The sequence below is a fragment of the Aspergillus wentii genome (assembly GCF_001890725.1).
Source record: "Aspergillus wentii DTO 134E9 unplaced genomic scaffold ASPWEscaffold_5, whole genome shotgun sequence".
Taxonomy (NCBI): Eukaryota; Fungi; Ascomycota; class Eurotiomycetes; order Eurotiales; family Aspergillaceae; genus Aspergillus; species Aspergillus wentii.
In genome coordinates, this window is record NW_024467836.1 from 539884 (window position 1) to 566751 (window position 26868).

The 26868-nt window shown below is 49.8% G+C and overlaps 16 protein-coding genes and 1 non-coding gene across 17 annotated transcripts in view; 8 read left to right on the top strand and 9 right to left on the bottom strand.

Moving 5' to 3' along the window:
* Positions 1-165: 165 nt before the first annotated feature.
* On the top strand, positions 166-1386 carry ASPWEDRAFT_546702 (uncharacterized protein). Its single transcript, XM_040838088.1, has 3 exons — positions 166-331; positions 394-764; positions 822-1386. Exons 1-3 carry the CDS (start codon positions 299-301, stop codon positions 1051-1053), a joined length of 636 nt encoding a protein of 211 aa, XP_040687530.1. The 5' UTR covers positions 166-298; the 3' UTR covers positions 1054-1386.
* On the top strand, positions 1076-1655 carry ASPWEDRAFT_546684 (uncharacterized protein). The gene has a single exon (XM_040838086.1). It carries the CDS (start codon positions 1166-1168, stop codon positions 1589-1591), a length of 426 nt encoding a protein of 141 aa, XP_040687531.1. The 5' UTR covers positions 1076-1165; the 3' UTR covers positions 1592-1655.
* A 64-nt stretch (positions 1656-1719) lies between these two features.
* Positions 1720-3498, bottom strand: ASPWEDRAFT_114197 (uncharacterized protein; the record flags this gene model as incomplete). Its single annotated transcript, XM_040828475.1, has 2 exons — positions 1720-2525; positions 2577-3498. 2 exons carry the CDS (start codon positions 3496-3498, stop codon positions 1720-1722), a joined length of 1728 nt encoding a protein of 575 aa, XP_040687532.1.
* Positions 3499-4740: 1242 nt separating this feature from the next.
* ASPWEDRAFT_29051 (uncharacterized protein) lies at positions 4741-5384 on the top strand (the record flags this gene model as incomplete). The annotated part of the gene is made up of 3 exons (XM_040833220.1): positions 4741-4873; positions 4934-4993; positions 5044-5384. The coding sequence occupies 3 exons, from the start codon at positions 4741-4743 to the stop codon at positions 5382-5384; spliced, it is 534 nt and encodes a 177-aa protein (XP_040687533.1).
* ASPWEDRAFT_546680 (MGMT family protein) lies at positions 5265-6196 on the bottom strand. The gene is made up of 2 exons (XM_040838085.1): positions 6134-6196; positions 5265-6077 (listed from the first exon to the last, which is right to left on the bottom strand). The coding sequence occupies exon 2, from the start codon at positions 5969-5971 to the stop codon at positions 5498-5500; it is 474 nt and encodes a 157-aa protein (XP_040687534.1). The 5' UTR covers positions 5972-6077; positions 6134-6196; the 3' UTR covers positions 5265-5497.
* Positions 6197-6387: 191 nt separating this feature from the next.
* Positions 6388-8490, bottom strand: ASPWEDRAFT_60426 (putative MFS monosaccharide transporter; the record flags this gene model as incomplete). The annotated part of the gene is made up of 8 exons (XM_040838519.1): positions 6388-6821; positions 6875-6976; positions 7033-7257; positions 7311-7393; positions 7447-7704; positions 7736-7839; positions 7891-8044; positions 8094-8490. 8 exons carry the CDS (start codon positions 8488-8490, stop codon positions 6492-6494), a joined length of 1653 nt encoding a protein of 550 aa, XP_040687535.1. The 3' UTR covers positions 6388-6491.
* A 1750-nt stretch (positions 8491-10240) lies between these two features.
* On the top strand, positions 10241-12004 carry ASPWEDRAFT_29053 (dihydrolipoyl dehydrogenase; the record flags this gene model as incomplete). Its single annotated transcript, XM_040833221.1, has 4 exons — positions 10241-10370; positions 10480-10559; positions 10628-11110; positions 11165-12004. 4 exons carry the CDS (start codon positions 10241-10243, stop codon positions 12002-12004), a joined length of 1533 nt encoding a protein of 510 aa, XP_040687536.1.
* A 238-nt stretch (positions 12005-12242) lies between these two features.
* ASPWEDRAFT_547206 (uncharacterized protein) lies at positions 12243-13300 on the top strand. The gene has a single exon (XM_040838096.1). The coding sequence runs from the start codon at positions 12655-12657 to the stop codon at positions 13252-13254; it is 600 nt and encodes a 199-aa protein (XP_040687537.1). The 5' UTR covers positions 12243-12654; the 3' UTR covers positions 13255-13300.
* On the bottom strand, positions 12262-12333 carry ASPWEDRAFT_t155. Its single transcript has one exon. It is a non-coding gene; the product is annotated as a tRNA-Glu (tRNA).
* ASPWEDRAFT_547309 (uncharacterized protein) lies at positions 13300-14059 on the bottom strand. The gene has a single exon (XM_040838099.1). The coding sequence runs from the start codon at positions 13808-13810 to the stop codon at positions 13346-13348; it is 465 nt and encodes a 154-aa protein (XP_040687538.1). The 5' UTR covers positions 13811-14059; the 3' UTR covers positions 13300-13345.
* Positions 14060-14068: 9 nt separating this feature from the next.
* On the bottom strand, positions 14069-16691 carry ASPWEDRAFT_184414 (phosphoribomutase PRM15; the record flags this gene model as incomplete). The annotated part of the gene is made up of 10 exons (XM_040832030.1): positions 14069-14543; positions 14597-15270; positions 15321-15610; positions 15658-15838; positions 15889-15898; positions 15945-15963; positions 16019-16338; positions 16432-16510; positions 16571-16615; positions 16671-16691. 10 exons carry the CDS (start codon positions 16689-16691, stop codon positions 14383-14385), a joined length of 1800 nt encoding a protein of 599 aa, XP_040687539.1. The 3' UTR covers positions 14069-14382.
* A 320-nt stretch (positions 16692-17011) lies between these two features.
* On the top strand, positions 17012-18744 carry ASPWEDRAFT_29056 (fatty acid desaturase; the record flags this gene model as incomplete). The annotated part of the gene is made up of 2 exons (XM_040833222.1): positions 17012-17229; positions 17286-18744. 2 exons carry the CDS (start codon positions 17012-17014, stop codon positions 18742-18744), a joined length of 1677 nt encoding a protein of 558 aa, XP_040687540.1.
* A 216-nt stretch (positions 18745-18960) lies between these two features.
* On the bottom strand, positions 18961-21334 carry ASPWEDRAFT_41741 (ASCC2 family CUE domain-containing protein). The gene has a single exon (XM_040835635.1). It carries the CDS (start codon positions 21224-21226, stop codon positions 19124-19126), a length of 2103 nt encoding a protein of 700 aa, XP_040687541.1. The 5' UTR covers positions 21227-21334; the 3' UTR covers positions 18961-19123.
* A 354-nt stretch (positions 21335-21688) lies between these two features.
* Positions 21689-22204, top strand: S10a (40S ribosomal protein uS10; the record flags this gene model as incomplete). Its single annotated transcript, XM_040833223.1, has 3 exons — positions 21689-21730; positions 21839-22062; positions 22120-22204. The coding sequence occupies 3 exons, from the start codon at positions 21689-21691 to the stop codon at positions 22202-22204; spliced, it is 351 nt and encodes a 116-aa protein (XP_040687542.1).
* Positions 22205-22388: 184 nt separating this feature from the next.
* Positions 22389-24676, bottom strand: ASPWEDRAFT_547158 (FG-nucleoporin nup42). The gene is made up of 4 exons (XM_040838095.1): positions 24379-24676; positions 24227-24319; positions 24094-24127; positions 22389-24042 (listed from the first exon to the last, which is right to left on the bottom strand). The coding sequence occupies exons 1-4, from the start codon at positions 24422-24424 to the stop codon at positions 22584-22586; spliced, it is 1632 nt and encodes a 543-aa protein (XP_040687543.1). The 5' UTR covers positions 24425-24676; the 3' UTR covers positions 22389-22583.
* Positions 24677-24889: 213 nt separating this feature from the next.
* Positions 24890-26207, bottom strand: ASPWEDRAFT_157261 (ELYS family protein). Its single transcript, XM_040829729.1, has 3 exons — positions 25991-26207; positions 25702-25931; positions 24890-25645 (listed from the first exon to the last, which is right to left on the bottom strand). The coding sequence occupies exons 1-3, from the start codon at positions 26142-26144 to the stop codon at positions 25067-25069; spliced, it is 963 nt and encodes a 320-aa protein (XP_040687544.1). The 5' UTR covers positions 26145-26207; the 3' UTR covers positions 24890-25066.
* Positions 26208-26395: 188 nt separating this feature from the next.
* smc4 (condensin subunit SMC4) overlaps positions 26396-26868 on the top strand; it is a 5145-nt gene continuing 4672 nt past the window's right edge. The window contains exon 1 of the mRNA XM_040835636.1: positions 26396-26836. Coding sequence (XP_040687545.1) covers positions 26459-26836 — 378 coding nt within the window. The 5' untranslated portion in view covers positions 26396-26458. The remainder of the gene's footprint in view (positions 26837-26868) is intronic.

The window sequence follows — 26868 nt, forward strand, 5'->3', positions numbered from 1 at the left end:
GCCCAATCGCTGGCTAAGTATAGTGACCTGACTAGTCGAAGATCTCAGGTTCAGGTGACGACATGGTCCTTGGGCCAGTTCGTGTTTTCTATAACTGCGAACGATTGTCCCCGTCGCGTCGACTTCGTTTGTGGATAATATCCTGGACTAGATGCATGTGCGGGATAGATAGCTACTTTAAAAAGCCCACGGTCCCATCATCGTGGTCTTGAAATCACTTGACAAATTCACAATACATCTCTCACGTATCCCCTCCAGATCACTATACAGGTAATTCAACTACCAAGGGGAAGGATCAATGCCAGACAAAATGCTTCCGTATTCAACAATGGTAGTGTACAATCAATTCGTATCCAACTATCCTCCCCATACTAACTGAACTTCCCGGTCTAGTCCTCAAGCTTCCAAGCTTCCAATCCCATGGAGCGAGCCAACTCCACCAGCAGCGAGCTATCCTTCAGCTTCTCGGATTCGTTCCCTCCGTACGACTATGGGGTAGAAGAGCTCCCTTGCAGCCAGCCGGCGCTCGATCAATTCCCCTACTTTCCTCCCTCCAGCCCGTATGCAATGCAGGACTTTTCTCCTCCGAGCCCATACACTCTGTCCGAATTCTCTCCTCCCAGCAACACATCTTTTCCTTTCCCTGTCGCATCGTCCTATTCTTCATTCTACGAGCCTCTGCTCCCATGGACACCCAGTTGCGACGAAGTCCAGATGCCTCGGTTCGCTCCGGTGGCAGGCGACTCTCCCCCGGAACAATCCAGGTGAGAAGCGCCGGTGCGGACTAGCTGCTGGAAATACAATAACTAACAAAGCTTCAGACCAGTCAAGCCATTCGCTTGCGAAGAGTGCGGAAGGGCCTTCACCCGGTCCGCCGATTTACGGCGACACCAATCCAGCGTCCATTACCCGGTATACCAAGACTGTCCCATGCCAGACTGCCCGCGCAAGAACGGCAGAGGCTTCCCTCGTCGCGACCATTTGAATGAGCATCTGCGCTCGTCTCACCATGTGCACGTCCCCAAGCGCCGACGATTGACCAAGACGGCTTAATCTGTCTTCTGTCTCGTTATGGACTGGGGATTCTGCTTGCTTGCTACGTCTTTTTAATATCTTATTGATGTCATGTGTTTATGTCTGTTGATGCTCCTCCATATCACTTGATATGGTCTATTGTCTGCTTTTTTTTTTTTTATCTTTCTTTCCTGCATCCTCTGGGTTTTGCAGGTTGCGGCGTCATGCTTTCCACGCTTTTTCTTTTTCTACTACGATTCATGGCTTCCATGATGATATACCATTTCGTCTACCCATGCGGCAAGACCTGTCTTGTCCCTGGAAGACAGAACAGGGGCAGACAGTGTCCGTCGCCTCTTTTTGCATGTTGATTTTGATGTCTTTTTTTTGCATGTGTTTAGATTCCCCGGTCTTCTTGATTCTTGTTCATGTTTCTTTTCTGACGATGTACATGCTTCTTTTTTTTTTTTTTCTATGGGTTTTTCTTCATGGATTACATTACCCCATACATGTTGGTGGGATAATAGAAACGGGCCATAGGCTATTGCGCTTCCCTATGGTTCGGTTGCATGTCTGATTTATGATTATTATTGATTTTAGTAACATAGATCATTGATTTCAATTCTATACTATGCTATCTTTTTCTCCTTCTCTGGATTATATACTATATCGATACCAAGCTACTATTACCATTACCATCATCATCTACACCCCCGAATCATCCTCGTCAACATCATTCTCATCCTGATACTCCTCCCACGACTCACAATTCGACTTGAGCGAAGTATTATCAATCAAGTCCTGAATCTCCGAATACCGTTCCACGAACTGAATCGCGAACCCTTCCTCCGTATGCCACCCAATATGGCAATGCATCAACCAAGCCCCGGGGTTATCCGTCTTGAACGCCACCACCAGGTGTCCGTTCTCGGGCAACATGGCCGTATCTCGCTTAGGCGGGTTCGCCAACGAGGTTCCGGAGCCGTCATACGTGCCCGAACCCTGCGCGACAACGATAAAGTCGTGCCCGTGTAGATGAATCGGGTGGGGCACGGAGAGGGTCGTCTCGATGATGACGTAGGTCCACTGGTTTGCGCGCGGCAGCTGCACGACACCGCTGGTATTGGCGAAGGAGTGGTGGCCGCGGTAGATTTCGAGGAGGGTAGGGTCTGTCCAGTCGACGTGCATGGATGTGCTGTTTAGTTTCCAGCGGTAGAGGCTTTGGGAGTTTGTTCCTAGCGAGACGGGTTCGCTTTTATTGTAGAAGGGGGTGCTGGGGAGGGTTTCGGAGATGATGGGGACGAGATTGGACATGGATTCGTCTTCGCAGCTGTCGGTGTAGCTGTGTTCGGTTGTGTTGGGGGTGGAGGGGGAGTCGCCGTAGTAGATTATTCCTTTGATATTTTGGGGATTGAGGTTGTCGGAGCAAGCGGTTTGGGGGATTGCGCGGAGCCAGAAGTTTTCTGCTATTGAGGCTTTGTTGGCGTGGACGACGACGTCGTAGCGTTGGCCTGGATCGTTTGTTAGTACATTGTATACAAGAATGAGATGGTAAGGCGTACCCATGGCAATGTTCAGAACAGAAGTGTTGTATGGCTCAATCGGGACCAGGTCAGCAGCCATCACCGTCAGAGTATGGTTATCAATCATGAACTTGAAATGCGTATCGCAGGCCGCATTCACCAGACGGAGTCGATACGACGTCCCCTCAGTAAAGGACGTGTTGAACCGATATCCAGTCTGATTGACATAGCCATCCTGACCAAAGACATTGGTACCATTGATCAGGGCACTATCGAGGGTGGGCGGGCCATCACTTTGCGCGGTGGCATATAGTTCATCAACCGTGTTGATGTCCCAGTCATTCATGATGATGACGCCCTTGTCCTCATCGTAGTTGGCACTTGCCGGTCCATTGATGACGATGCCTCCGAAGAGTCCCTCCCAGGCTTGCAACCCGATATGAGAATGGTACCAGGTCGTGCCGTACTGCATGGCGCGCCATTTGTAGGTGATTGTGTTGTTAGGGGCTGTTGGGCACTGCGTGATAGACACCACCCCGTCATTAGGGTTGGTGTGGTACTGCCGGATACCGTGGAAGTGAACGCTGGTGCCGTTCTTGACCGTGTCAGGGAGGGAATTGGTGACGTGCACCACGACCCAGTCACCCCAGTCTGCCTCGATGGTTGGACCGGGGATGGAGCCGTTGATAGCCAGCGCAAACCGGGATCGTCCATCGGGGGCGACGGTGACTTTCTCCAGGTTGAAGTAGTACTCGCGGGTGACGCCTGTATCAGGGACGACGGAGGTATAGTCGGTGTTGATGTTATAGTCACACCATTGTTGGCGGTTGTTGGCAGTGTTTCCTGCGCAGGGAGAAGCAGAGGAAGTGGAGAGAGCGGCAATAGTTGATGAAGGGTTTAACGAGAGACTCGACGCCGAAGCGACAAAGCCGCAGAGGATCAAGGAGACAATGCTCTTCATGATCGATCTGCGACGGACGAAAGAAACTTGATAAAATGAATGATAAAAAACGAATGACTGGGTGAATGCCAAATCAATCTCCAGGTGATAGACTTCTACATCTTATACACCCATATCTCAGCATCCCAACAATCCCTCCTTGACGCGGCCTGCACCTATACCAAGGCCAGAGAGGGGCAAGCGATACTCATTTCCCAAAAAGGCTATCTTGGAGGATCCATGGTGGAGAGTTTTCTCGTATATCAAGCCGGTCTATCAGCACATAGTGAACCCTCGTCGACAACGTCAGCAACACGCAAGAGCATTTGTTGACCCTCGGAAAACTCCACCTTCTCAGGTGAAACAAATCAACATCGTATGATTGGGTTCTTTCTGTCTTCGTGGATGTCCTTGGTATCGACGATGGAAGGCTACCTGGACTAGCAGTAAGGCTGAGTGGATCTGGTTCTATCGGTTGCTGATCGTGATATAAAACCTGCTAATTTTGACTCAATCTTGGGTTCTTATCCCGGGATTTCCGAGCTAGCAACCAAATAGCATCTTGTCTCAGTTGAGACTGAATCCTGGCTTGTATGGTTTGTCCTGCTGATAACGTCAGACTAGGCTCCCTCAAAACACTTCGCAGCAGCTCAACACACCAGATATAAACATAGTAAACCAAGGATATCGCGGTCAATCAAAAGAGAAGGCATCTAGAGCATCCCTCACGACACGCAAGCATTTTGAAGGCCAAGCGATTACTCGGACAGGGAAGATCAACTATTCGTCAGTGGTGAAGATGGAGACAGGCAATCCTTGCGATTAAACACAGTCATCGAATCGACATGCTGTGCATAACTGGATTAACTATTTTAAAGTCTCCAGTAGCCTCGATTTCCAAGACATTAAGCTTGAATAGGGCCGAGATCAGCACTTTCAGTCCAGCAAGTGGTGTGGGCAACGTCAGCGACGCGCAAGAACCGTTCCCCACTACGGGAATTTAGTTTATCTGAGTTTTTGCATCTGCCGATTGTCGATGATGGCGGTCTGTTTTTTGATAGTTAGTTTTTTTGGCCTGAATAGGTGTATATAGTCACGCTGAGTGGTGGATCATGAGGGATTCGTCATATTGTGTTCATCGTCCTATATTCAACATCGGATATAGGGGAAGACTGTACTGTGCATAAAGCCAGTTCAATTCGCTTCTTCCTCGGTAAAGAATTGATTTCCAGTCTTTCGTTTATTTTTCATCTTTAATTTAAAATGTATCTTCCAAAGATTGCGTCGCTGGGTCTTTTTCTGGCCTCGAGCTGTCTCGTCTCTGCCGAGTCCCAGTCCTTCGGTCTCTATGCTTATGGCGATAATGTTGGCGGGCTTCCCATGTACTATGCGGATGGTATGATCACAATCCCATTCATAATGCTAAGTATCAAGCAGATGATTAACATTCAAGCAGGCAACGCCGTCGTAGCCCCCAATCCTCCCTCGAATGCGTCCACCGCCGTCCGAGTCTCCTGTAAGTCGTCATCCAAACACATTGTCGGCCTCATCTAACATCCTGAACAGTCACCAAAGGCGACGACGGCTTGGTCGGAAATCCCAACGCCACGACAAACTCGACCGGCTCCAAGGACTTCTCTGATCAAATGCTCTTCGTCCCTGGCCCGTCATCCGACGACCACCAGATGGGCTTCACTGCTAACGGATCGACGAATATGGTCACCAACAAGTTTGTCTGGTATGGTAATTTCCTGCTTGTGGAGGATGAGTCTGGCGAGTATACTTCGCTGTTCTCGGTTCCATCCACGGCGGGCGACGGTGGCTCGTATTCCCTGCTGTGGAATGCCACCGACGATGACGACGTGGTTCCCGTCACCTTGAGATCGATTGCGCCGTCCAACGCTTGATCAGATCAGCATGTCAACATCAACATGTACAATACTTTCGCCCCATCTGCGATGCAATCCTTAGAATACCACACCAGCATAGCATCAAGCCAATCTCGCCTATGCAAAACAAACTACTTCCCTCCCAAATCCACAAACTCCCCAAAACATTCACCCCCTGCCTTCCCTGCTGCATCAAATTCCACTCCCTCCTCCTCTAAAAGCCGTCTCTTCTCGTCTCGGTACTTCCCGCCTCCTATCCACTCCCCCTTATACCCACCCAATGTCCCATCTGCCGCCAGAACCCGATGGCACGGGACCTCTGGGGCAAACGGGTTCGTGCGCATCGCATTCCCAACTGCCCGGGCGGATGAGCCTAGGTATGTAGCCATGGCAGAGTAGGTAGTCCACCGGCCTGCGGGCACGGAAAGAAGAGTACGATATACCCTTCTACGATAGGGAGTGAGAGTTGGGTGGAGAGAGATGCGGTGGAGGGGTTTCTTGATTTGGGGGGTTTGTTTTGTGATTGTGTTGTTGGGTTCAGTACTTTCAGGTTGTGTTTTGGGTAGAGGTTTGATAGGTTCTGCCTTGATATCTTGAGTAGCCATTTTTTAATTTGATGTAAAAATCAATCAGATTGGTTCTTTTGTATTTTTCGATGGCTGAGTGGAATATATTCGCCCTCTGGTGATGATGGCGATCGTAGATGGTTGTCTATTTATTAGTTAGCAGGCCATCAAGACGCGTCTTTTTGAGAATAGTGCACGTACAGTATGTAAATTTTAATATCTAACAGAATAGTATTTGTTTGTTTCTTGAACGTATTCGGTGAGATGGTTGCTGGATGAAGAAAGAAGAAAGTCGAGGTCGTCGCTTTTATTGTACGGAATTCGGGTCTGCTCTCAAAGTGGCCAATCAGAGCTCGCAAAGAACCTTGAAGCAACTAAGGTAGGAAGTCCGTATACACAACTTAAGCAGCAGAGATTTAAGGCTCAATCAATTTCAATAATTTCTAAATTGCAGTGTATATAATTCAAAATACTAAAAATCAAATCCACAAAGCTCTAGGGTATGGCTGGCGGCAAAAATAGCACTTCATAACATCGTATTCCGGATCAAATGCAGCCATCAAGATCGGTCTACATGCTCAGCGGTCGCATCGTGCTCGTCATTCTTAGGACTGGCTGCTCTGCCAGTTTCTGCGTCCAGAATGCTATTCTTTCGACTGGCCGCTTGGATGTAACCGGGGTTCTCCGCTTTGAGACGGGCAAAAGTCCGCTCCGCATCCCAGTTCCACGGAGTAGGGGCAGCAAACAGCAAGTCCATATCTTCCAAAGTTCGCTGGTTGGTCTCTGGATACAAGGCCCAGACCATCGGGATGGTGATTACATTGCTGGCGGCGAAGACGTACAGGGTCTTTTCTCCAATGGCTCCGAACATCACGGGGCAAAGAAGAGTCTAATATCCATTAGCATGCTCAAATGGCTCGTCATGGATGCAGAGCTACTCACCAGCCATCCGTTTCCAATACTCCATCCAACAACACCAAAAGCATTTCCGCGGGCTCTGACAGCGAGTGGGAATGTCTCGGCTTGGTACAACCAAGGTGTAGTCTAAAGAATTCGAAATGTCAGCGTCCGCCTCGATTGTTAACTAGTATTCCACTTACCAGCCAAGTTGCACCAAAGACAGATGTAAAAATGAAGACCATCGATGCGGCTGCTGCTCCGTACTGACTAGCTTTACCATCATCCCCGGATGCTCGAGCGTCGATAGCTAGACGTGAAAATCCACCGGCAAGGAACATGGCAATACCCTGACCAGCGGACCCCCACCATAATGACCATCGACGACCGATTCGGTCCAAGGTGACGACACAAACAAGCGTTGCAAGCTAGAGACAAGTAAGCTCAATTCACTGTCAGGATGGTTGTCGAAACCACATACCATATAGAAAACATTGTTCAAACCACTGATCCACTGAGACTTCACGGAATCAAACCCAGCAATGCTGAAGATCGTCGGGGCATCTGCCAAAAAGGTTAATGGAAAACCAATCCTTATGGGGCGTTTATCAACATGCAAACTGTGACACCGGCAATTCCAACCCATTCTTGCATGATCTGCAACCAGACCACGAGCTGCACACGACGGCCGATATGCAGATCCCCAGACTTGTAACCAAATAACATAGAGAGATACGAGTGACTATGGTCAATCGTCTTTTCAAGCTCTGCGATACTTTGGATATCCCGAAACTCTGCTTCTGCGCGAATCGCATCCTCATCGCTGTTTCCACGCAGACGGCCAAGAATGTATCGCGCTTCTTGTTCTCGACCAACTTTTAACCAACCATCGAGGAGACTCGGGACAGAACCAGACGACCGTGAAGAGGACGAGTAGGAAGAGGATTTGAAATGCGATGGGAAACCTCCACTGAAACGCGGATTTGCCGCCATCTATGAAGGATAAACCACTATAACAGTCAGACTTGGTTGGTGATACTATGTATTTCAGGAATACTCACAACTCCAGCCAATATGCTATGACAACACCAAAAATGTTGAGTGTAAATTCAATGGCGATAAACTGTCCACGGGAGGTGTGGTCTGCTGTCTCTGTTGACCAGACAGGGACGATGGCGTTCAATATACCCGTGCCAATTCCATTGATAAAGCGTGCTTTGGTCTGTCAGTATTTCGAATCACTCAACCTTCAAGTACTTCTTACCGCAGATCATCCAATTGTGGTTCATTGCTGAGCACTGTAAAGCAGCACCCAGGATAGCCCAGGCAGCGCCCGCGGCTATGGACTTGATTCTGCCAATCCGATCTCCCAGCCAGCCACCCATGAGGGCTCCGCATAGTGTTCCCAGATAATAAACTGCCACAATGCCACCTTGGAGCAGACTGTTCGTCACGACCGGCGTAAGCATGCCATCCTTCATCTCGCTGTAGCCAAAACCCATGAGATCGATATAATCCTTGGAGTTATTCACTCCTGACATCATTCCCTGGTCGTATCCGAAGAAGAGAATACTTAGTGCCGCAACGGAGTTGATCGCGACGAGAAGATTCCGCTTCTCCAGCTTGTGGACGATGTTCCATGATGGTATTCTATCGCACATGTTGGGCAGATGTTGGTCGAATAATCGCAAGTGAAATAAATTAAAAGATTTTAGATGCTCTTTTTATTTCCGTTGCACTTCCAAGCATCGCAATCAACGGTCCATTAATCTGGGGGAAAGCCGACCAAACTCCAGTATAGACCACGCGGGGAAGCGCGGGGAAACAGAAAACGAGGAACTCTGCGCAACGACATCGTGGGGTTGCAGCAAGTATTTAAACCAACAGCTGGTTCTGCAAGAGATAGGGAATGAATGAATGATCTTGCATGAAGACAGAGATCGTCAAGCGAGCCATGTGAGAGTGGGAGAGTCCAGCGGGCACACGGGTCGAATTTGGTTACATCCCGGTGGGAGAAGTTAGAATTGGGCAGAATACAGAATAGCAGAGGCCAGTGATATTCGCTTCCCCACCAGAACCTGGAGACAGACTGGCTCTGGGGATGGAGATGGAGACCTGGGGATGGGGAGACTAGGCCGGCATGGAGAGTGTCAAACTCGGTAATCGGACGACGACGATCCCACTCGGTACTACGCCGGAAGACGTCCGGGATGAGTCTGGAGAGAAACCATGGTCCCGGTCAGTCAGTCATTATGAGGTTGTAACCGTATGTGACAGCTTGAGATAGATTAAGAGCATGTTGAAGAGACCTGATTGGCATTGCTAGACTGGGAGAGCAGATCGGCTCTGGGAAAGTCGGTACGCAAGAAGGAACGGCAGACGCAGAGGGGAAATAGCTTAAGAGGCATTGCGGGGAGAAAAAGAGAGAGTCTGGGGTTCGAGGAAAATAGGAAATAATGTCGGAATTGTTCCGATTGTGGATTGTCATATCGATAAGTCGATATTAAAGAGACTCATTTTTGAGTCTTGTCTTATTATTCTAAGATGTTTATTTAGTGGGTGTGGTAAGATGACTCTGATATATATACGGCAGCTTTTGCTTCATGCTTCATGCTTCGTGCTGCTGCTTCAGTTGGCTCACTTCAATAATATGAACATCATGGATTAAATTGTTTTAAATATGATTCTGGATATATTCCAGTCGATTCATGATCATGAACGTCTATTTGAACATTAATGATATCGTTTTATCTCTCCATCATACAGCACAGGGATGCTGGCTATTACGTCAAGAATGCACTCATAGCCGAAATGTGAGTAATATATTTTCCGACCAGGCAGCCGATGATAGCCATCAATGCTATCTGGACTGAGTTTCCCTCGGGGAACTTCTTACTGCTGTGCTGTCAGGGACGGTGTAGCAGAGGTTCCTGATAGAAGAAGCTGAAACTGAAGATGTTACCGGTGAGGTTGAATCTCAACATAATGGATGCGCGGTATTGAGGCTGACCATAGTGACACTCTCTGGTTGAGGCAGCAGCAGTTCAGTTTATATCAAAATTACACGCTTTAAAAGAATCTCAATTCCAATACAATAAATACACCAATAAATGGCGCAAACAGAGCCCAAATCGCATCGGCAATATGGAAAATCATATAAATCGCACTGCCGATTTAACCCGAAATTGATTACATACGCACCCGTTACCGTATCAATACCGGGCCGCCAGCTTTTGCTTTCCAAACCTCGAAAGCTTCTCGCCCCAACATCCTCTTCCCTATACTAGACCCTGCCCTATCCCAATTGTCCCCATTCACCTCCCTCCTTAGCTTGTTACCGTGGGGGATCGGTTGTCTATTGCTCGCTCTCTTCTCTCTGTTTTTTCTCGACTCTCTTCCTCTTTTTTCGCCATGTTCCGCAACCTGCTGCCGCGGGCTACACCGCGGGCTGCCATCCGCACCTCTGTCCCTTCGCATTTCGTTCCTGCCACTACTCCTTCTTTCTTGGGCCTGTCAAAACGTGGCTACGCCTCTGAGTCTGGTATGTATTCAATTTATACCCATCCGTTGGTGTGGTGGGAAGGGGAACGGTTCCGTTCCTGCGCTTCCGGCAGTGACAATTTGCTGACCATTGCATCAACGATCATTAGGTGAACACGATGTCGTTATCATCGGTGGTGGTGTCGCTGGTTACGTTGCTGCCATCAGAGCTGGTCAGGAGGGTCTGAAGGTGCGATCATATCATCCCTCCCCCAAAGCGGCCTTGCATGAGTTGTGCTAACGACTTTTCCCCTCCAGGCCGCATGTATCGAGAAGCGCGGTCGCCTCGGTGGTACCTGTCTCAACGTCGGATGTATTCCCTCGAAATCCCTGCTTAACAACTCCCACCTCTACCACCAGGTTCTCCACGACACAAAAAAGCGCGGTATTGAGGTTGGTGATGTCAAGTTGAACCTCGAGCAGATGATGAAGGCCAAGGACACCTCCGTCGATGGCTTGACCAAGGGTATTGAGTACTTGCTCAAGAAGAACAATGTCGATTACATCAAGGGAACTGGTGCCCTGACCGATGCCAACACCGTCAAGGTCAACTTGCTCGAGGGTGGTGAGCAGACTCTGCGCGGAAAGAACATCATCATTGCCACCGGTAGTGAGGCCACCCACTTCCCTGGCTTGACCGTCGACGAGAAGAGAATCATCACCAGCACTGGTGCTCTCTCTCTCACCGAGGTCCCCAAGAAGATGGTTGTCATTGGTGGTGGTATCATCGGTCTGGAGATGGTAAGAATATTGAAAGTGGATTCTCGAGAATGTGCATTAACAATTTCATCATAGGCTTCCGTCTGGTCCCGTCTCGGATCTGAGGTTACCGTTGTCGAATTCTTGGGCCAGATCGGTGGTCCCGGTATGGATGCCGACATCGCCAAGCAGGCCCAGAAGATCCTGGCCAAGCAGGGCATCAAGTTCAAGACCGGCACCAAGGTCGTCAAGGGTGATGACAGTGGCGCCACTGTTGCCCTTAGCGTTGAAGCCGCCAAGGGTGGTAAGGAGGAGACCCTCGATGCCGATGTCGTCTTGGTCGCCATCGGCCGCAAGCCCTACACCGACGGATTGGGTCTGGAGAACGTCGGCATTGAGAAGGACGACAGGGGCCGCCTGGTGATTGACCAGGAGTACCGCACCAAGGTCCCTCACGTCCGTGTCATCGGTGACTGCACCTTCGGCCCTATGCTGGCCCACAAGGCCGAGGAGGAAGCCGTTGCCGCCATCGAGTACATCAAGAAGGGTTACGGCCACGTCAACTACGGTGTCATCCCCAGTGTCATGTACACCCACCCCGAGGTCGCCTGGGTTGGCCAGAACGAGGCCGAGGTCAAGGAGGCCGGTATCAAGTACCGTGTCGGTACCTTCCCCTTCAGCGCCAACTCGCGTGCCAAGACCAACCTCGACACCGAGGGTCAGGTCAAGTTCATCGCTGATGCCGAGACTGACCGCATCCTGGGTGTTCACATCATCGGCCCCAACGCTGGCGAGATGATCGCTGAGGCCACCCTCGCCGTCGAGTACGGCGCCTCTTGCGAGGACATTGCCCGGACGTGCCACGCCCACCCTACCCTTGCTGAGGCCTTTAAGGAGGCTGCCATGGCCACCTACTCCAAGGCCATCCACTTCTAGAGTCTTTGACTTGTCCCTATTCCCGTCATCCTGTATTTTCTCTCTAGTCTAGCAACGCTAGCAAACTACATGTAGCATTTGGTCACATTATATTTCCTTTGTTAGTTGTTCTGTATTGAGCTCTATGATTAAAAGACAGATTTATCATAATTGAAAGTTTTCAGATTGAATAAGCAAAATAAAAAAGAAACTAAACTCTAATCAATCAATTGATCTTCCAGAGCAGGAGGAAAAAAAGCAAAAAAGAAACGATCAAGTTCCGACACGGGGAATCGAACCCCGGGCTGTCGTGTGAGAGACGACGATGTTAACCACTACACCACATCGGATGGTTGTTGAAAGGCCTTCATTTTAGTGCGAGATAAGCAAAACGTACTTAGTAATGTATTTATAACAATTAATAAACAGTCTGATGATTATAAACTTCTATACATCTATATAGTGAATCCCTTCGCGCTTCGCTTTCAACCGTGACCGAGAAATAAGCAAGAATTTGTCAGGCATAGTAGACATAGTATACACAGTTGACAGATACATTGAGAGGGATACATAAGTAGATATAGTATCCTACAGTCAACATTTCCAGAAATCATCATTCAAACCATCCCAGAAGCAAGCAAGAAAGCAAGAAAAAAAAAAAAAAAGAAACAATGCCAGCCTCTACAATCCCCGACTTCGACGCCCCCAGCGCAACAGTTCTCAAGCCCACCTCCCTCGCACACATTGTCCTCCGCACAGCCAACCTCCAGCGCATGGCCACCTTCTACACAGATTTCCTAGGCGGCACAGTCGCCTACTCCAACGACACCATCTCCTTCATCACCTACGACCACGAACACCACCGCATCGCCCTTATCGGCATCCCAAGCTTAAGGCCCAAGGACACAGGCAGCTGTGGGCTGGAGCACGTTGACTTCACCTTCGACACCCTGGCGGACCTGTTACTCGCGTATCGTCAGCGCAAGGCTCGTGGGATTCACCCGATCTGGAGCGTTAACCACGGTCCGACGACGAGTATCTACTATAGAGATCCTGATGGGAATATGATTGAAACGCAGGTTGACAACTTCGACTCGGTGGAGGATGCGTCGGCGTTTATGACTACGGATGTGTTTAGGGAGAATCCTATCGGGACGGACGTTGATCCTGAAGAGATGATTGTGGCTATTCGGAGTGGTGTGGAGGAGGCTGTTTTGAAGAAGCGTAAGGAGATTGGGCCTAGGGGGTTGCCGGATTTCCTTCTGGCTTGATTTTAGCAGGTCACTGTCTCGATGGTTGTTAAATGAGTTACTTCAATTGACAGTCTACCCAATTTACATAAATTCACTCCCGGATGATGCTCTAACGACCCATACAGCCCCTAGGAACTGTCATAACAACCGGTACAGAAGGCCCATACGCAGTCCTCCGATTCAAACCCCGACACCTCTCACACACCCAAGAAGAGTCACAGCCTGAGCAGCAACGGGGACATTGGTATTGAGAACGATGGGACCGTCTAGATGGGTCATGGTGAGTGTGGATGCGGCGCACAGCACAGAGTGGTGCTGATGTTGGTGATGGGGGCTCTGTATGGTAGTGTCGATGGTAGTGGATGTGTTGATGGGGCTCGTGAGTGTGGTTGGTATCGTGGGATGATATGTGACAGCGACATGGACGGTGGGCGTGGCTTGATGCAGAATCCTTGAAGCAGACGTAGCGGTCGTAGTGTTGTTGGGGGGTGTCTCTTAACAATGTATCAGTCAACTTATACCGATTCAGATTTAGTAGAGAATGGAACTGAGGCATACGAAGGATGCGACCCATCGCAATTGGTATATCTCCCTCTATTTAAAGAAGTGCTTCGTGGATGATGTCGGCGGTGGAGTTCATGTACAGCAGGCATTGATGCCGAGGATGATGAGGTGTCGCTGTCATATCCGGGGTCTCTGGGCGTGGGGGTGTAGATGTCGTTGACTGGGAATGGTCTGATGTTGATATCTCGCCAGTGACGTCTCTCGTGGCGATGGTTGTGATGGTGGGTTTGGGGGTTTTGTCTGGGATACATGATTGTTGTAGGAGAATACGATTAGGATTTCCAAGGCTACTACGGCTGTTTATATATGTTTGATAATGCCTAGACGATTCTAGTCTATTCTTCCTTGCAAGTATATGGTGGTATTTCCAGATGACTTGAGCTGCTGTATGACCTTGATGTATGCAGTTTGCTCAACCTGAACAATATGCCCAGGATGCTACATGATGAGCCGCAATGCTTCATCTTTATCTATACAGAATACTCATTGAGCGATGTTTGCTTCGACTCAAAGCCGGGATTTATGCCGCATGAAATTCATTCGAGCCGATTGGCCAGACCACCATCCCAGTAGGTCAATCAATCATTCAATCTTGTAAATATGTCCGGATGATGTCGGGAGTTGTTTGCTATAAGTCATCGAGGGAGCAAAAGGCTCAACCCATTCCTTCAAAACAGTCATAAAGGTGCTACAGACTGCATCCACTGCTTCCCCGCGAGAAGCACCGCAGCTTTCAATATAGACTAGAACAATCGTTAGCGGGCTGCCTTTATTTCAGGCTGGATGGAAAGCGTACGTTTGACTTTGGGTTCTGTTCCTGAGCCCCGGAATGTAAACCGGACATCCCGGTCCAGCCACAGTGTTAGCATTTGGCTGCCTTGATCCACCGGCAGGGTTGGTTTGTTGTCCTTTGTTCCGGAATCGTAGCCTTCCGTCATATCGCGCCATCTTAGGATTTTGAATTCGCCTAGGGTCTTCTCCGTCCTGTATGGCCCGTCTCTGATTGCCCGGAACAAACTCTTTGTGAGTTCCGGATCGGGGGACCGGAAATAGTTGTTCAGTGTTTCATGATGCCCGAATTCCTTGAAAAGCTGCTGGAGCTTGGTGTAAGGGGTGAGGCCTTGGGACCTCCACTTTGCTTCGGCTGATAAGAAGACAAGGGCGGCTGTGATCCCGTCTTTGTCATAGCACACTGTCGGAAACATGTAGCCGAGAGCCTCTTCAAATGCAAAGGGGACATGGTGGTTTGACTCTTCAAGCTTCCGCGCGATATTGCCCATCCATTTGAAACCAGTCAGTGCCTCTTCGAAGTGGATGCCTTTTGCTGCAGCCATTTCCTCTAGCATGCCGCTCGACACTGTTGATTTCAAGACAGCCTGATATTTGCTGCTTTGTGTATCAAAGGAATCGAAGAGATGAGATGCAAGCAAAACACCAATGTGGTTCCCAGTGAAAGTGAACCATGAGCCGCTAAATTTACATTAGCACTGACTCTTACTCAAATGCAAATGGTTACCTACTCGACCTTTTCTGCGGCCGCAAAGCGATCTGCGTCAGGATCATGGGCGATAATCAAGCTTTTGCCTTCCTTATCTGCTGTTCGCATAGCAAGATCTAGAGCTCCAGCTTCCTCGGGGTTTGGAAACGACACCGTAGGGAAATCTGGATCTGGCTTAACTTGCTCAGGGACAGATGTAAAATCATTGATTCCCACTGAGCGACACAGTTCTGGGAAGACTAGACCTCCGACTCCGTGCAAAGGTGTGTATACAAAGGGTTTAGGTGGGCTCCATTCCGATACAGTGGATTTCTATTCAAGTCTGTTAGTCTTGCCACCAATTAGTGATAGTTACTTACCGCATATTTCCAAACTGCACTGGTATACTGAGGCAAAACCTTCTCATATGCATCGACATGCACATAGTCATTTGCCTGCAAGTCCTTCCAAGCGCCTGACCAAGGGACAAGATTCTCTTCAATGGACTGAGCGATTTCCACATCCATTGGAGTGTTTATTTGGGCGCCATTGCTGAAGTATCTACTCAGGGTCAGTAAAACTCAAGCTAATTGAAGTTTGAGATATCAGACACTTTGTAGCCTATAAACCATTAGTTGAGATCCGAGACATTGAACTCAGGTCATACCATTATCTTGGGCTGGATTCTACCCCAACAAGTTAGACACCATCTGATATAATATAGTCAAGGTCAAGACCTACGTGGCTTGCTGTAACCATGATACCTGCTGCAGCGTGCAAGTGGTTTACACCAAATGGGACTGACGGAGTGACAGAGGGCTCCGAGTAAAACCAGACTGGAATTTTCTGTGCTACAAAGGCATTCGCAGCCAAAGCAGCGAACTTGGCAGAGTTGTAGCGAGCATCATGCCCGATGACAACTCCGTTCGATGCGATCCCGGAATGCTTCTCTCGGATGTATTTGGCCAAACCCTGCGAAGCCTGGATGACCGTCAGGGAGTTCATGCAAGAGAAGCCAGCAGCCATCTGACCACGAAGGCCGGCAGTTCCAAATTGAATGCCTATTATTTGCCATCAGAAGATGTCAGGAAGCAGCAGCAATATGAAAAGCATAGTTTATTTCCGCTGTAGGAATGCTGGTGGACTACACATACGTTTTCGGAGACGCTGTTCAAGCTCAGGCACCGCAGAAGAATCCCGAAGCTTTTCGATTTCAGCTCGTGTGATGGGATCCTGCCGTTGATGTCAGTTGACTATCAGATATATTTCCATAAATAGCGGGGTTTCTATTACTTGGTCCCACTCGAGCCACTGTCCGATCAGCCCAGAGAGCGAGTCCTACACCATCACGAATCAATTATCTATCCAGACTGTAGAAAACCAACCAGAATACCTCGACGGATGCTGTAGACATCATTGATAAACAGATTCACGACGGTGGTGGTGATGGTGGATGCAGAAGCGAGGAGGTGCTGGAGAGTGGAAATGGGGCGACGATCCTTCGACCGTTTCGCTGCGTTTCATAGCGGCCATTCGGACCCGCCAGAGTCGATCAAACCACCGCTTCTTCCGCGCCCACGAGGCAGCAGGTTTCGAGCTTCTTCCAACTTTCTGCTGTGACCTGTCGACTTCATCTCAACCCCCTGTTTTATCTGGAATTTGCAATGTCCTTTTGATCCCTGACCAGGAAGTTACTTCAACCTCGGACAAGACGATCGTTGACCGCGATTTATCATGGCCAACACCAGAGAGACGGTCAATGCACCGTCGCGATCTCGAAAGGACACCACTCTCTCCCGGCGATATATCGAAGGCTTGATTTCAGAGGGCAAGCATGTTATTATCTTCGAGAACAGAGTGCTCAAGGTGGATGCTTGGATTCCCTATCACCCTGGAGGTGACAAGTCCATTAAACATATGGTTGGGAGGGATGGAACAGACGAGATCAATGCGTATGTGTTTGCTATAACTTGTGTTATCCCCATCTAATGATTTATTCTACGTATAGATTGCATTCAAAAGAAGCTCGCCAGCGCATGCTTTCCTACCAGATCGGTCGCATCGAAGGACCGTGGTTGAACTTCCTCCCTCCGATCCAGGGCGGGAAGTTCCGTCCTTATAGCGAAGACGCCAGCTCGACCGATGAATATAGCTCTGACCAAGAGAGCTCGAATCCTCCCTCCCCGGTATTCGATGCGGCAGACTCAAAGCCAGGCTTGCGTCGACGAAAGTCAACTTCTACGGATACCTCGGTTTCGTCTCCGGAGAGTGAAGAGTCTGAGCCCAAGCCTTTCTTCCTCGATGCGCGAACCAAGGAGGAGATTCGTTTTGATACGGCCAAGTACCCGTCTCTTGACCAGGCGAACCAGGATAGCATTCGACAGAAGTATCGTCAGCTGGACCAGCGGATTCGTGCGGAAGGCCTCTACAACTGCAACTATTTTTCGTATTTTATCGAATGCTGTCGCTACACCCTGTTCGCAGCGCTGTCATACCTGTTTCTTCGTTTGGGTTGGTATGGAACATCGGGATTCTTCCTAGGCTGCTTCTGGCACCAGCTCGTCTTCAGCGCCCATGATGCTGGCCATATGGGAATCACGCATCACTTCCACGTCGACAGTGTCATTGGAATAATTATAGCGGATTACCTTGGAGGACTAAGCTTGGGCTGGTGGAAACGCAATCACAATGTCCATCATATTGTCACCAACGCTCCCGAGCACGACCCTGACATCGAGCACATGCCTCTGTTTGCCATCTCGCATCGCTTTCTCACCAGTCTCCGAAGCACGTACTATGAGCGCATCATGGCCTTTGACGCCGCGGCTAATTTCATGCTGCGGTATCAAAACTACCTCTATTACCCCATTCTTATGTTTGGCCGATTCAACCTTTATCGTCTGAGCTGGGAGTACCTGCTCTGTGGTCAAGCCCCGAAAAAGGGTCCTGCCTGGTGGCACCGCTGGTTCGAGCTGGCAGGCCAAGTATTTTTCTGGACTTGGTTTGGCTACGGTGTGCTCTATTGCACGATCCCAGACTGGAACAGCCGTATACTATTTATCATGATTTCTCACATGGTCACCTCTCCACTCCACGTCCAGATCACGCTTTCCCACTTCGCCATGTCCACCGCTGATTTGGGTGTCCACGAGTCTTTCCCCCAGAAGATGCTTCGCACCACTATGGATGTCGATTGCCCGACTTGGTTGGATTTCTTCCACGGTGGCTTGCAGTTCCAGGCCATCCACCATCTTTACCCGCGCATCCCACGCCACAACTTGCGTCGGACCCAGAAACTGGTTCTGGAATTCTGTCGCGATACCGGCATTCCTTATGCCCTGTTCACGTTCGTTGACGGCAACAAGGAAGTCATTGGTCGACTTGGCGATGTAGCAAAGCAAGTTCGAATTCTAGAAGAATGCAGGAAGTCGTGCGCAGAGCAGGGTGTCTTCTCAGACCACCACTAAGATACCCATATGGTATACGCTGTTCCGTGTGGTCTTCTCAGATGATTTCTCATTTCACGCAATTTTCTTACTGCACGACACTCCTGTACATATCACGTTATGAATAGCCATTTATGTATATAACGCACGACCTTGGGTGTCAGAATCTGGTTATGATTTTGAGCCTTTTAATGTCCTTTTGATGCCTTTGCGCTGATTTTTCAATTACAAGGATGCTTGAATTCGAATTAATTCTACTCACTAAGAAGTCTGAAAATGAATAGAAACTGATGTAATGCTGGTAGCAAAGGTCCATTTTATTAATATGAAACAATTGAAGGCAGAAGATCATAGAGCTAAATGCTAGTCATTACAGCGTTGCATCGGTATCATAACCAACCTACCCCGGCAGACCACCACCCCTCGCTATCTTTTTAGCTCTCTGTTGTCGCCGATTATGGTTTGCTCTGCTGGATTTATTCTCTTCTTTCCTTTGACGCGAGGCAGTCGTGCCTGGGTCGCCAGTAGGCCCGTTGACATTGCCTCCCCGGCGACCACCACCGCCACGGCCGCCTCTTTGTCCTCCACGACCGCGTCCTCGTCCTGGACCACCTCTGTTTCCTCTGAAAGAAGGACCGGAGGGTTGGTCTTCGTCGTCTGACTCTCCCTCTGCTTGGGTAGGCTTTCTGTAGGATGTTGGTGCGAGTTCGGGTTGCGTCATGACACCACCGGGACCACCAGATCCAAGAGCGAGCTTGTCTTCTAGTTTGGATAGGCGCTTTGGGTCACGGGTGAGCATCACCGCCCATCCTTCAATAGCCTCGTCTGTCATGCCCGTTTCGCGCTTCAGCGAGGCTCGCGGTTGCGAGCGGCGTGTGGCAGAGTCGCGTGCGAAAAGTCCAGGGGTTGACTTGTAAGCACGGAAGAGAGACATGTCGGCTTCCTCGGCACTGCGGTTACGCTTGTCTGCGTCTGCGTCTGCGTCTGTGCCAGCCGGGACCGAGTCTATGGTGCCACCGACGTCGGCTACATCGTAGGTATCGTCACGTTCGTCATCGTCGGAGTCGAACGCCGCCAGAGCGGAGAGAATGGCGGCCTTGTTGGTCGCGTGTTGACTGCGATCAGCCAAAACGGCGTCAGCGGTGAGGTCTGGGTTCGCGCGGCCAAAGCGGAGCTTCTCGCGTGCGGCATCGTCGCCTGATCGGGCTAGTTCTGCAATGTCAACGTCTTCGTCGAAGACATTCTTGCGGGCGGGTGTTGGTTCGGGAGAAGGAATCTCTGGGGGAGTTGGTCGGGGGAGTAAGGTATCATGATCGGTGGTTGTGTGTGTAGGGGGGAGTTGTTCGGATATGTCGAGATTTTGAAGTTCAAGGGGAAGAGAGGCGTCGAGAAGGTGGGCGACAACAGTTTCCGTGTTATCGCCGTAGAAATCAAGTAGTCTTACAATGTAACCTGATCCAAGGTCTGGGAAGAGATCTTGGACTTGGGTGACAAGGGACATTCTGTGAGCATGAAGTTCTGCATCGGCACCAGGAACATCTGGTGCACGGCTCTTCCCTTTATCAAGCTTCTTCTTTTGCTTCTGATATCGATGATGAAACGGTTTTGATTCCGTCTGATATGAACGCAAGCTGGAAAGTAGATCCTGACCCCTTTGCTGTGTCTGCACACTCAGATATCGTTCCAGACGAGCAAGAAGATCAGAGCCGCAAATCAAATCTGAAAGAAGGGTGGGCTCCTTCTTCATCTTCGCAGTGCCTACTCCAGCGGCAGCTTTCAGGCCGAATAACTGATCAAGGAGTAATGATAAGTTTGGCTTTGAGCCTTTCAATAGCGATGTCAACCCGACGTACGCATTTGCAACAAGAACCTTGCGGATCTCCCCTCTCTTCAGCGTCAGATATGCATCTGAGAAGGTATCCAGGAAATCAGATCCCGTGATGAGGACTTGGCCACAAGCTGGCAGCGCAGATGCAAGAATCGTCAACAGACGAATGTCAGAGACAATTTCTGGATTGACCGTAGATGTAGCTATGGAAAGCTGCTTAATGATAGATAATTTTGCCTTCTCCAGACTGGAGGTTATAGTCTCTTGGTGCTTATCCCATGCATCTGATAGTAATCGTTTCAAAGCAGAACTCGAAGGATAGCAGCAGCACATGCCACCCAGAAATTTCCAGTGCAGTAGCTCAGGTGGCGATGGAGCAACATCCAGCAGCAACCGCCTTGTCAGCAGAAAGCAGAGTTTCCGTAGTTGCCTTGCGTTTTGCCCTGTATGCAGACCGGTCTCTCCAGAGGCGGCCAACTGATGATAGAAAGATGACAGAAATAGGACGGCAGATTCATCTTTAGGTGCGTTTTCTTTGAAGGCTTTATCAGAAGACTCTATACGGACTCCAAGAAGCATAATCCATGCATCAACACATGCCTCCCATTCTGCATGTTGTAGTGTTCTCCGCACTGCGGGTGGTGGAACGGGTGCAAGAGGAGGCAATTCCGCCATGACTCGACAGATATAAAAGATGTAACAGTCTAAAAAAAAAGCTCAGAAAAGAAAGAAAACGGACAGAACAAGCGTAATCATCATCAACAGTCGTTGCAATCCTCAACCATCGCCTTTTGCCGTGCTTGGATATCGCGATGTCTGGATGGCCGAGGATGACGCTGACTCACCCGCCCAATCCGGCCTAGCTCCAGATAGCCGAGTGCCAAGCCTTCCGCCCGCACAAGCGACGCTAAACACGGCCAAAAAAAAAAGATTCACGATTTGTCGCGGTTTTAATAGCTCCTCATCGGCCATCATCACCTTACCGAGCCTCGAAGTTCAGGTCTTGATTGGCAATTAGCCCCTTATAAGGTATGTCGCGCGCCCTTGCTGGACCGGTTTCTTCTGTTTATATAGCTAACCAATTGCTCTGAACAGCCATCTCAGTCAATCCCGGTCTCCCCACCGATAAACATCAAGATGTCTTTCCAGAAGCCCGAGAAGGACTTTGGCGAGGGCCCTGTACGTTCACCTTCATCGCGATATCCTATATGATATACGTCGAGGCAACATTCTATTGTATACACCGTGGTTATTAGATGCTAATCGTCCCTTGTTCCTGCGCTACAGAAGGTCCACAAGATCCGTATCACTCTTACCTCTCGCAAGGTCGCTTCCCTCGAGAAGGTCTGCACTGAGCTGATCGACCGTGCCCGCTCCAAGTCCCTCCAGGTCAAGGGCCCCGTCCGTCTGCCCACCAAGACCCTTCACATCTCCACCCGTAAGACCCCCAACGGTGAGGGTTCCAAGACCTGGGACAAGTACGAGATGCGCATCCACAAGCGTCTTATCGAGTAAGTTTTTGGCTCCTTGTTTCTATAGACAAGAGTATAGACTAATCCAATGAATAGCCTCCTCGCCCCCACTGAGACCGTCAAGCAGATCATCATCAACATCGAGGCCGGTGTTGAGGTTGAGGTCACCATTGCCGCCTAGATTAGTTGATCTAGTCTGCATCAGGGAGGGATTGGTGCCAACTCTTAGTTGGGCTGGCATCATGAGCGATGGACTTGCTTGGTCATGTAGTAGAGGAATCTCTTCAGGATCCTCGTTGAGTCAACGTCGATACCCGTTAAGACCTGAATCTATAATGAAAAAACCAAAAAGTTTCACGTAACACTATTTCTATTGCATATCAATCGTCTCGTAAAAAAGCCTAGGCCCCTTAAATAATACCCAGTAACCCGGTGTACCGCGTTGGATCCCGTAACACTATCAAATTGCGCCTTTTGAACCCCCCTGTGAAAGCGAATGAAGTAGCTGTCGCCCACAACTATATACTACAAATAATGATAAACAAAACCGATCTTCTATCTTAGAAGTCAAAGCTCACCCACTCCGTCTTGGGTGGTACGCTTGGGATGACACCATCTTTGAAATGCCCATTCTTCACAAAGAACTCATACTGTTCTGTAATCTCCGGAGTATAATCTTCGGGTTTGCCCTGTGTATCTCTGAGACTGGCTTCATCCGGTGGCCCGTCAGGGAAGAAGATGTGGGTATAAGTTTGGCGATCTTGTGGGTGAAGATAGCACGGCGAGTTTTCGATATACTTCACCGGCTGTCCTTTCCACATGGTGAGTCTCTTTGTCATAGGATCCCGAACGGTCTGGCCAGCCAGAGGCGGGATAGGGTGAAGGTCTGTAGGATCTTCGACCTTGACAGCCGGTGGTGGTCCGGTACCTGCAGTTACACTAGGTGCAGCCGGTTGCCCCAGTGGTGCCCCAGTAGGTTGGCCAAAAGGCGAAGCGGCGGGTGGTTGAGCTGGTGCTCCAAATGGACTGGGAGCTGTAGACGGTTGACCGAAAGGAGCTGCCGGTTGCTGAGGCTGGCCAAACGGTGCCGCTGGCTGCGCGGGTTGGCCAAATGGCCCTGCTGTTGGCTGCGCTGCTGAAGGTTGCCCAAATCCTGTAGGTGCCGCTGGCTGTTGAGCAGCTGCCTGAGCGAAAGGGGAAACCGTCGTTTGCCCCGCTGGCTGTCCAAACCCACCACCAGTAGTTTGACCTTGACTAGATATCTGGCTAAAAGGTGATGCTGCACTAGGCTGCCCGAATGCGGACGTCGAAGGCCCAGCTGCTGACGGCTGACCGAAAGACGGTTGACCAAATGCTGGCTGAGGCTGGCCAAACCCCGACTGACCAAATGCTGGCTGGCCAAACGCTGGCTGTCCACCACCTAGACCTGAAGGCTTTCCAAATGCAGATCCCTGGCCTAAGGCACTTGGTTGTCCAAAGCCAGACGCTTGTCCCACGGCTGATGGCTGTCCAAATGCCGACGGCTGTCCGAACCCGGCTGGCTTACCGAAGGCTGATTGACCAGCACCCAGTCCCGAAGGTTGACCAAAGGCAGGAGCCTGAGGAGCAGCAGCGGGTTGACCGAATGGGGCAGGTTGAGTAGGTTGACCAAAGGCAGAGGGGCCTTGACTGACGCTTGGACCTGTCTTGCCCTCTGTAATATCATTCCTGTTGGGATGCTCACTGGCCCCATCAATGACGTATTTCATAGCACCTTCAAGGTTGCTAAGCGCAGTCTCTACCTGCTTTAGTGACTCCGCGTATAGAGCTTGAGCTTCTTGAACCGCTTGCTCCGCATTTCCTGTTGCAGCCGCTTCATAATGCCGCAGTCGTAGTTCTTCGAAACTCTGCTCTCGTTGAGCGCCCCCAAAAAGCTGTCTGGGAGCGTTTCGTCCAGGTCCATAACATGAGAAAATCCAGTCTGGTAGTCCTTGGCCAGCCGTTAAGTCCGATTTGATATCAGCAGTAGTAACTCCGAAGCTGTAATGGAGTCAGTAGGAAAACAACTTAGACAGGACACAATTGACTTACTTGGACGCTGGTTGACTCTGCGGAGCCGAGCGACCTGTGAGTAGAGTTAGAGAATGGCCAACGAGTTTCCATATCATGTGACGAATCACATAGTAACTATAAGAGCAAAACATCAATAAAGATTCAAACGTACCTCCTCCAAAGCCTCCGCCACCGGACAGAGCTCCGAACCGATTTCCTGCGCTGAACGATTGCTGGCTGCCGGGGTGCTCATTTTTGCAGCGATCTAGAGAAGCGATTAACGACGCGTTCATGGAAAGGGATATCAGAAGCAATAAAACATACCTCCAAACCTGCAGCGATTTTGCTGGTAAAAAGTGCAGATAGCCATCTTAGTGATTCTCTTGTCCCCGGTTTATCCCCCGGGGATCAATTCAGCAGAGTCCGCACCAAGCTGTCTGCTTTTCTGGGCTCGAGACGTTAAACTCGGGCCTCCAGATCACCGATCAAAGCTCATCACAAGGTGAACGATGGAATTTTAATGAGGCCAAACTGATGAAATCTCTAGAAGATAAAGATACAGTGCTAAGTCAATGCTGGTTTTGTGGATTATCCAGTGCAGAGTCGAGTGTGGGCGAAAGCTCTGTTCCTGTGAATGAGGAAGGTCTTTCTTTGCTGCAGCGATGTTGTTGTATTATTCCGGTGACAATACGTTTCACCGAACCGCAGTCCCTCCTGCCCGCTCTCGGTACGAGGTACTGTTATTTGTTTACATCTTACAGCGCATCGTCGTCTATCAGAGATACTAGAAAAACATATTGGTATATTCATAAAATCTTCTTATGCTGGACAACCTCAGACCCTTTCAACTCCAGCTGTATCTAGCGTGAAATAACCGAATCTTTTTCTTAAAAACAACCACCAAAGTGCCGATACAATTACAATGATTCCAAATTGAAACTCCTGTGCCCCGAACCATCTGCCGTGAGCATTATGAAAATGTGCCATATACCTCCACCGATGAAATATTCATTTAATAAAGCTGTCCACCAGGGCTGGATGGGTATAGGGTTTGAGTATGCTTCATGCTCTGCCTGAGAACATCCCAATTCAGCCCATCTATCTTCTTCCCGCCTAGAGACTCGAGCTCTGTCGAAAGACCACCTAGGTTGCCGGTTGCAAGGCGTCGCATCATGACAGTGTCCTTAGATCCGTGCAGTGTCTTGGCGTTTCCGTGAAGCAGAGATTCTTCAAACCATGCCTCTTCTTGGTCATCAAATGGGAGGCCAATCAATTCCATTGCCCGGTTGCTCCGTGTCGGACCAGAGCTAGTCTTGTGAACGAATTCTATGAGCTGCTCGAGATAGCCACGGCGATTGTAATCGTCATGCTTTCGAGTGAAGTAGAAGGCTTCTGTGATATTTCCTCGGCACAGGGTTTCGAAAAAGGCTTTCTGAACCTTGGGCGATGCAAGCGGGGGCGATACAGTAAGGTAGTAGGCCATTACGAGGCTATCATCGTGCTTGGGAAGGTGGGAGAGGGTAAGGACATAGAGGATCTCGTCCGGGAAGGTTGGGATGATCGATGGTTCAGTGAGATATTCAATAGCTCGCTGTCGGTGTGAAAATTAGAGCGGGATCAACCATATCGAATCGCGGGGAGACATACCCTGAATTCCAGTCTGTCCAGGTTCCAAAGACCTTCGATGAATAGTCTATACTTCTCAGGCAAGTGGCACCGACGCGCGTACTGCGAAGGAATCTCGCCAACTGCGCGACAATCCTTCAAGATGTAGTATAGCACTGCTTGCTGGTGGTGGATGTCCAGTGCGGAGGAAACAATCTGGTTGACGAGCGTTCGGAGATCCGAATTCGACTTCGGGGGGTATAAAGTTGTAACTGAACAGTGACATGGTTAGAATGATCTCGGCAAATCCTAAAGCTCACAATAAGCATACCTGCTTTAACACCCAGCAAACCTAGGAGTCGGTCGGCGAAGAGTTGATTGCCCAAAGCCCGGCGGTTGGAGATAATCTGCTCAATGACTTTGCCATCATAGGAAAAGTTTTTGTTGAAGTAGAAAATGCTATCGAAATCGTCCCAGGGAGCCATATTGACCGCACGAACAGAAGTCGTGATCTGTGGCTTCTCTTCGCTGTCCGTCTTGCTGCTCTCTTTGAAGCAGCTCGGCGGAGATGTAATATTCACCGCCGACGTGACAATACATTACATACAGCTGATGTCAGCGGGGCGGTAGGCCATGTGACTAACCCCAATGTTGTGGCAGAAAAACAACGCTTTGCCCAATTGGGAGCGAAGGTAAACAACCCACTTCCACCACCGCCGCAAAAACAACGTCGCATCACCATCCCACCATCACCTGTCTTCATGAGGCAGTCCCTTGCAGCTAACTACCCCCAGGCATAATGTCGTCAATTGCTAAGGGCAGGCCATCCCGGCGCTCTGCCGCTCGAAGAAGCTATGCCATAGAAGAAACGTCCGAGTCGGAGGATCCTGGAAATGTTACGCCAACGGCCTCCAATCATGGCGGCGGCGACGACGATGACGAAGAAGAAAATGAAGAGGAATATACCCCCGTCCCGAAGAAAAGGGTTTCGATGAAGAGCACATCTCGACGTCGATCGACAGCTGAGGCACCCACGCCCAGCACTGCACGCCCCAGAAAATCACGACAGTCACAAGCGCCCGAGGAATCGGATGCATCGCAAGTAGCTGAGGAACCCGCTCCCCGCCCCAGAAAATCACGACGTTCACAAGCCCCCACGGAATTCGATGCATCGCAGGTAGCTGAGGAATCTGCTCCCCGCCCCAGAAA

Coding starts and splice junctions, on each gene's coding strand:
- ASPWEDRAFT_546702 (XM_040838088.1), top strand. CDS start 299: ATGCCAGACAAAATGCTTCCGTATTCAACAATG. Junction 332..393: donor TGCTTCCGTATTCAACAATG/GTAGTGTACAAT, acceptor TTCCCGGTCTAG/TCCTCAAGCTTCCAAGCTTC. Junction 765..821: donor TCTCCCCCGGAACAATCCAG/GTGAGAAGCGCC, acceptor ACAAAGCTTCAG/ACCAGTCAAGCCATTCGCTT.
- ASPWEDRAFT_546684 (XM_040838086.1), top strand. CDS start 1,166: ATGGTCTATTGTCTGCTTTTTTTTTTTTTATCTTTCTTTCCTGCATCC.
- ASPWEDRAFT_546680 (XM_040838085.1), bottom strand. CDS start 5,971: ATGGCTACTCAAGATATCAAGGCAGAACCTATCAAACCTCTACCCAAA.
- ASPWEDRAFT_547206 (XM_040838096.1), top strand. CDS start 12,655: ATGCCAGCCTCTACAATCCCCGACTTCGACGCCCCCAGCGCAACAGTT.
- ASPWEDRAFT_547309 (XM_040838099.1), bottom strand. CDS start 13,810: ATGGGTCGCATCCTTCGTATGCCTCAGTTCCATTCTCTACTAAATCTG.
- ASPWEDRAFT_41741 (XM_040835635.1), bottom strand. CDS start 21,226: ATGGCGGAATTGCCTCCTCTTGCACCCGTTCCACCACCCGCAGTGCGG.
- ASPWEDRAFT_547158 (XM_040838095.1), bottom strand. CDS start 24,424: ATGGCTATCTGCACTTTTTACCAGCAAAATCGCTGCAGGTTTGGAG. Junction 24,320..24,378: donor AAATCGCTGCAGGTTTGGAG/GTATGTTTTATT, acceptor TCGCTTCTCTAG/ATCGCTGCAAAAATGAGCAC. Junction 24,043..24,093: donor CAGAGTCAACCAGCGTCCAA/GTAAGTCAATTG, acceptor ACTCCATTACAG/CTTCGGAGTTACTACTGCTG.
- ASPWEDRAFT_157261 (XM_040829729.1), bottom strand. CDS start 26,144: ATGGCTCCCTGGGACGATTTCGATAGCATTTTCTACTTCAACAAAAAC. Junction 25,932..25,990: donor TTTGCTGGGTGTTAAAGCAG/GTATGCTTATTG, acceptor GTCACTGTTCAG/TTACAACTTTATACCCCCCG. Junction 25,646..25,701: donor TGGACAGACTGGAATTCAGG/GTATGTCTCCCC, acceptor TCACACCGACAG/CGAGCTATTGAATATCTCAC.